A 7683-nucleotide genomic window follows, 5' to 3' on the forward strand; every position below is an offset into this window, starting at 1 on the left:
AAGAACAATTCACACTTATGAAGTCACTATTTATAGGGTCCAGCTACCTTTGCTCATTTAGGTCTGGTCTCAAGAGTTACAGGCTTCTTTTTATGTAATTGCCTGTGAAAAATGCAAACCACAAACCACTTAGTAGACCATTTTATGCAAATACATCCTTTCCTTTCCTTCCTGTCTCTTGCAACTAACTCAAATCAGGTTTTTATCTCTATGTCAGAATCAGATGGCAGTAAAGAATTATGAGGTCTGGATCATTGTATCTCAAAAGCGTCATCCTAAGGGGGCAAGAACCCAGGAATCCCTATCACATCATTGTCCCTGCTGATTTCCTCAAATCATGTCTAAGCACGCAATAAAACCTGATTCAGCAACTCAGGACAGGGAAAGCAATTGCTCCTGATCACACAAACATTTATCCAGATGACATAAAGTCATAAGCTGGGCTGCATTTTTCCCATTTCAATCAATTTTTACCAGCTTTATTGAAGCATAATTGACAAATAAAAACTGTATATATTTACAGTGTACAACACAATGTTTTGATATGTGTATACATTGTGAAATGATTTTTTATTTTTTTATGCTCTGCTGCTAAGAAAGAGTAGAAGATTCGACTGACTCTGAGCACAAATGGCTCTCAAATGGGTTAAGGGGCATGGAAATCAAGTACAATGGATTTTGCAAAGTAAAATAGAGAGTTAAAGTTTAAAAATAAATAATTAATTAAATTTAAAAGTTTTTATTTTTTTAAAAAAGTACCATTTGTACAAAAGCTCCCTGAATCAAATGTTTTAATGATCAACATCTCTCAGTATCCATGAAAAAATAATAAAAAATAATTTTGAAGTAATTAAGTTGATAAATATCAAGAGCTGTAACCATGCTACTTCCCTAAATTCTGAGTGAACTACATATCTCAGAGGTATAGATTAAAATAATTGCATAGGGGAAATGCACCTGCTGCTTTAAACAGAAATTGAACAGATAAATCTACACAGTCCAGTCTCAGAGAGATGCTCTGACAGTAGCCACAGAGCTTTGATTTTTTTTTCATTATTGTCCTTTTATCTAAATTTCATTTCTTAGCTGATTGCAAGCAAAATGACTTTGGTCAAGAGGAAGACTGCACAGTTCTTGATGTTAACTTAACACAACACTTTCTTCTTGAGCCAAGGAAGGAAAAACACTGCTTTCATGTCCTGAATGTGCACTGTTGCCGCTGCATGTATGTGTACAATGGGACAGAGAGGAGATGAGGGAAAAAGAGAGAGAGAGAGAGCTTGCCTGGTGACATTTTAATGACTCCCACAGGAACTCCATTGTATTGGCCACTCGGCTTCCACATCCATACCCAGCAATATTCCTTTTGCTAATTCTTGTATTGGGCTTGTAGCTGAGGGACTGGTACAGGTGGCTGAGGTACAGCAAGATAAAATAGAAGAGTCAGAACAATGTGATTCCCTGAGGTTGCCTTTTCCCAACTGAAGGAAAGAGATAACAAAACCACTAGCCTTGAGATAGGCTTGTCATTAAACATAGAAGAAGTAAGATGCAATTGGGGCATCATAAGAGGATCAATTTCCCACATGGAGCTTAAGCCAACAGCTAGTGTTAGTGTGTGTGAATTTCAGAAACTGAAAATCTGTTAGTGTTGAATTTCCAGAAATGCTGCAAGTGCATAGAATGTTCCTATCAAAGTCAAAGTTCTTTTGTGTGTGTGTGGCTGGCTAGTAGGAGGGATCTGAACCTGTGACCCTGGTGTTACAAGGCTGTGCTCAAACCAACTGAGCTAACTGCCAGCCAAAGTCACATCTCTTAATGAAGCAAACAAAAGTGGTAGCTTATCACTACTAAGAACAGGAAATGTGTGGCTTGCAAAATATAGAAAGGTGAGTTGGCTCCAAGAATGGAGATGCATTCTATTGGGCAGGATATTGAGGTTCAAAGTATTCTGAAAGCAATTGAGAAGGTGCTGATAGTCCCAGCTCTCAGGAGGGTGACTGCCTTGGAAAAACAGCATCTGAGGAAAACATTTCCTGAGTTCAACATATACGGTATGGCCAGCTTTGCATCTTGACTGGGAATGAAAGTTTGGGGGCTTTGAGTAACATGTCTTAATGACTCATTAATCTGTGTTCTCATGTGCCACTGAACATAAAAAGTATTTCTAAGACTTTTAGGGATTCAATCAAGAGTAGAGGATTTTCAAAATTGGCGAAGAGAAAACTGTGACATGAAAGGCATCCCAGAAAGTCAACTCAATGTAGAGAATGAGCCAGCATTTGATTAGTGAGATGCTGGGATATGGGGGGATCCCTCAGTTGGCAGGCTCTGTCCAAGATGTGTGAGAAGTGTAATTCCAAAGGATGGTCCTCTTTGGGGTGGTTTCTAAGAAATTCTCGTGATTCTTATTTTGACCTTGCAAAGACACATGAAATTGTATTTCTTTATTCATCTCCCCAGCCTCCTTTCTACTGTGCATTTGTTTCAATGAAGTATGCATAATCCTACACTTTCAAAGTATCTTTCCCACTCTTTAAAAAACACCCTCCACAGGACCCATCAGCTTTGTTATATTCAAGGGCAGTTTCTCTTTGAGGTACTGTTACTCAGGATTCATTTCTGCACCTGGCCATTGCAGCACTATGTGGCTGATGCGGGTGCTTTGTGAAAGTGCCTCTAGACACAGCAAAGTCTTATTTTTCAAACTGCTTTCTTTTTTCAGTCACTTCTGACATCCTCTCATGCTAAGTAACTCTCAGCCACACTTCTCTATCACCAGATGCAGGCTTCTAATCCCCCCAAATCACACCACATACTACTCTAACTTGATTTACAGAGGATTTTCCTGAACCCTTTCCTTTGCAGCCTTTTCTGGGAAGGACTGACCAACACTGGGAAGAAGTATAGTTGCAGTAGTTGAGAGCAAGAGTCTTTGGAATAAGGCAAAGCTTGGTTAGAGGAAAGGCTCTACCAGCTGGTAGACCTTGAGCAAGTTACTTAATATTTCTATGACTCAGTTTCATCATCGATAAAAGCAAAATAATAATATTTATGGGCCGAGCCCGTGGCGCACTCGGTAGAGTGCTGCGCTGGGAGCGCGGCCACGCTCCCGCCGCGGGTTCGGATCCTATATAGGAATGACCGGTGCACTCACTGGCTGAGTGCGTCACGAAAAAACGACAAAAAAAAAAAAAAAAAAAAAAATAAAGTGTGGATAATTTTAAAAAAAAAAAAAAAAAAAAAAAAAAAATAATAATAATAATAATAATATTTATTTTTCACAGACATTACAGGTTTGGGAAGAGATAAAATGAAGCAATTGGTACAGCACATGAGAATCACTGTATAAATGTTGGCTGAAAGTAAGTAAAAAATCAACAAAGTGGAACTCCAGTCTTCTGCCTACTTTTCAATGATGCTGAGACCTTGAAAATTGCATGGACCCCCGGTATCTAATATTCAGATGACTGGATTTCTTATTGAGGACTGTGGTTTATTTTCTTTCTGTAAAGCTTTATAGTATAAATATATTTACAGCTACATAGAAAAGTAAATTTATTTAATTTATGTGTATAAGCAGGTATGTGAGAATAAATAGTCTGATATTTTGGACATATGCATTAGTTTAAGTCCCTAAGCAAAGAAGAAAAAAATCCCCAGAGAATAAACAGCATTTTCTACTTACTCTAAATTGTCGAGAAGAGGACTTTGAACCACAGGGTTAAAAGCAAGATTAGCCACTCTCAGACAAGTCTCCACAGATAGACCTGTCATGTGTAAGGAAAAAAATACTCACCTAGGACTGGTGGGCTTGGATAGCTCCTGTTAAAATCAGATTCCTCAGCAATCTTTCATTTCCAAAATAGACAAATAATCTTACCTGTTTTTAAGAAGCACACTGTGAATGAAGAAAGTCTTATTATCATGCTGTAGATAAATTATAATAGTCCATGTTGAGAACTGACTCTAAGCTATGCCTGTGTACCTCATATATAATTCTCATGAGTTCAGTACTATTACTGAATAACTTGACCAAGGTCATACCTTCTAGGAAGTGGTAAAACTCAAGTGACATAAATATTCCAGATCCTTCACACATGTGTATCCAAAACGCAAGTATGAGACATGATATTGTTGAGCAGAGATCCCGGACAGCAGGGGGCTTACAAATATTATATGCCCAAATGAGACTGTTTTTTATATATATCACCATGATTTTGTACAGCCTCACCTTCTTTTCTGCCGATTCCATAAGCTGCATCACTCTTATTGTCTTAACTGTAGACTTCTTAAGGAAAGGACGTATATTTGAGTCACCTTTCCCTCAAAAAGGCTACCTCAGTAGCACGGACATGGTATATAGAGGGATAAAATAAAGAAGGAAAGAAAATAGAAAAAATTAAAAAGGGGAGAGAAGGGGGTAGGGGAGAGGACAGGTGATACAGGAAACAAGTTTGTCACCGTGGTTTCTTGAGCAGATTTAAAAACCACTGACTTGTCATTCCAATATCCAGAAAGAAGATTCTAGAGTGTGTTGCTGTCTTTAATTGAAATACATCTCTACATTTCAAATTAGCCAAAGACTCCTTTATGGATGGATCCTCCACTTTCCAGCCCTGGTAAGTACAGTGTAGAGAATTCTTCCTTCCTGGTTTCTGGAGACTTGAAATCTCCTGCAATCATTATTTTGAACATTTATTCTTCCCACCCATGTTGTTGACCTAAACCCCAACAAGGGGGAGACTGGGATGAATCTGAACTGATGTCAATGGAATGAGGAAGGGGATCTTATCTTATTTTTCTGTGAGTGAAAAGGAGAGCACTGCTTGGAAAAGGCTGGTCTATTAAGGATTATTTCCCCTAAGATTAGAACAGCAAAATGGAAAAAAATATATAGAGAGAGAAATTAAAACCAGAATCAGAGAACTAACAACATGTGGACAACAGGGTCACCTACATAATACAAGGGTTTGAGGAGACCTGAAGCTGGTGAGTTAGTGGAAAATAAAAAAGTAACTCCCAGACTGGAGCCGGTGAAGAATATAACTACATAACTATAAAAGTAACTTACGAAAGTTGAGCCATTAAATTTTGCTTTAAATGAAATTTATTCTTCAGACATGAGATTAAAATGTTATAAAGGAATTACAATATATTTGTTATTTGTAACTTTTTACTGAAATATGATATACTCACACACAGAAAAGTGCATTTAAACATACAGGTTAATGAATTTTTACACAAGCTGAGTACACCTTTGTAACAGACACCCAGATTAAGAAACAGAATAGTATCAGCATCTCAGAGCCTCCCTCAGGCTCTTTTCAGTTTCATATATACGAGTAAAATAAGACAGTGCGTAATCTTTGCTGTCTGGATTACTTAGCACAATGTTATATTTGTGTGATTCACTTATATTGGTATGTATAGTGTAAATCATTCTCCTTACTCTATAGTATTGTGTAAAGTTAACACGATTAATTTATCTTTTCTACTGTTGATGGGCTTTGGTGTCATTTTCCAGTTTAAGGAAATTACAGAGTGTTGCTGTGAATATTTTAGGACATGTCTTTTGATGGACATATGTACATATTTCTTAGGAATAGAAATATACATCTTTAGGAGATATATGGATATGGATATAGATATAGATTATAAATTGTATATACACTGGTAGATAGATATAATTTTAGCAGATATAAGTAAACAGCAAAGTGGTTATACTAATTTTACATGCTCAACAGAGGGGTATGAGAGTTCTAATTGTTCCACATCTTCAACACCACTTAGTATTTTTCGTCTTTTACAGTGTAGCCAATTCTGGTGTGTATTGGTTAATTACTGTAATTTTAATTTGCATTTCCCTGATAACTAATGAAGTTGAATTGGCATGTGGATATCCTCTTTTGTGAATTATTGGTTCTTATATTTTGCCATTTTTTGGTTGGGTCCTCTGGGTTTTGGGGGGTTTTTTGTTTGTTTGTTTGTTTGTTTATTTGTTTGTTTGTTTTACTGATTTGTAGAAGTTCTTTATATATTCTGGACCTGAGTCTTTTCTCAGATATGTGTATTGCAAATATCTTCCCCCTTTTGCAGATTACCTTTTAATTCTCTAAATGATGCCTTTTGTGAACAGAAATCCTTGTTATGTATTATTTAAGCAGTGTAGAAGTCAGATTTTGTAATAAAAGTAGACTTGAATAGGTTCACGGACCTGTGACCTCTGTTTCAGCAGCTGCAGTGATATAGCCAGTCTGCTTGGAGGCCTGAGTCTGAACCCTGGGTGATCTTTCACCTCCTGATGCCAAACAGAACTGCAGGCGCGGTGCATGCATAGGAAAGAACTTCTCCTGAGTCTCAACCAAAGCTTAAATGAAAAGACACCACCAGATTTCAGGACACATTTCTTAACTGCAGTTTGACTTCTTCCAGAAATGTACTTGAAATAGAATCTGTGATCCAATGGATCAGGGAAATCACACCAGAGTGAAAGAATTTATCTTCCTGGGAATCACTCAGTCCCGAGAGCTGAGCTACGTCTTATTTGTCTTCTTGTTCTTGGTGTACATGACGACTCTGATGGGAAACCTGCTCATCATGGTTACAGTTACCTGGGATCCTCATCTCCACACTCCCATGTACTTCCTGCTCCGCAATCTATCTATTCTTGACATCTGCTTTTCCTCCATCACAGCTCCCAAGGTCCTAACTGATCTTCTATCAGAGAGAAAGACCATCTCCTTCAATGGCTGTGTCACTCAAATGTTCTTCTTCCACCTGCTCGGGGGATCAGATGTTTTTTCTCTCTCTGTGATGGCGTTTGATCGCTACGTGGCCATCTCCAAGCCCCTGCACTACGTGACCATCATGAGTAGGGGGCGATGTGCTGCTCTCATCGCGGCATCCTGGGTGGGGGGCTTCGTCCACTCCATCGTGCAGATTTCCCTTTTGCTCCCGCTCTCCTTCTGTGGACCTAATGTTCTTGACACTTTCTACTGTGATGTCCCCCAGGTCCTCAAACTCGCCTGCACTGACACCTTCACTCTGGAGCTCCTGATGATTTCCAATAATGGATTAGTCAGTTGGTTTATATTCGTCTTTCTCCTCATATCCTACACAGTCATCCTGATGATGCTGAGGTCTCAGGCAGGGGAGGGGAGGAGGAAAGCCATCTCCACCTGCACCTCCCACATTACTGTGGTGACCCTGCATTTTGTGCCCTGCATCTATGTCTACGCCCGGCCCTTCACTGCTCTCCCCACAGATACCGCCATCTCTGTCACCTTCACTGTCATCTCCCCTTTGCTCAATCCTATGATCTACACCCTGAGGAATCAGGAAATGAAGTCAGCCATGAGGAAACTAAAGATACGACTAGGGCATTCAGAAAGGATTTAAACAATGAGGATGGAGTAGCACCAATATTTAAAAATAGACGTTAAATTTCACTCTCTCAAAATGAAGAGACACCCTTAATGCCAAAAACAAAAGGATGCTTAAAGGAGTTTGACCCTCCAGTATGTGCTGAAGACCATATGGGGGACATTGCTTTAAGGTGAGACCGCCCCGTTCATGTCTTCCACTACTCACTTTCAATTATTCAATCCACAAATATTTACAGAGCACATACCATGTGTCTGACTGTGCTAATATTCAGATTGCTGAAAAAAGATTAAATAC

General features: G+C 38.8%; 1 protein-coding gene across 1 annotated transcript; it reads left to right on the plus strand.

The window, feature by feature from the left end:
- The first annotated feature begins 6465 nt into the window (after nucleotides 1–6465).
- On the plus strand, nucleotides 6466–7401 carry LOC134375815 (olfactory receptor 4D9-like). Its single transcript, XM_063094542.1, has one exon. The coding sequence runs from the start codon at nucleotides 6466–6468 to the stop codon at nucleotides 7399–7401; it is 936 nt and encodes a 311-aa protein (XP_062950612.1).
- The last annotated feature ends 282 nt before the right edge of the window (nucleotides 7402–7683 follow it).

This window comes from Cynocephalus volans, chromosome 4 (genome assembly GCF_027409185.1).
Source record: "Cynocephalus volans isolate mCynVol1 chromosome 4, mCynVol1.pri, whole genome shotgun sequence".
NCBI classification, from domain to species: Eukaryota; Metazoa; Chordata; class Mammalia; order Dermoptera; family Cynocephalidae; genus Cynocephalus; species Cynocephalus volans.

What these genes read in the sequence shown, in the direction of transcription:
- LOC134375815 (XM_063094542.1), top strand. Translation starts at nt 6,466, where the DNA reads ATGGATCAGGGAAATCACACCAGAGTGAAAGAATTTATCTTCCTGGGA.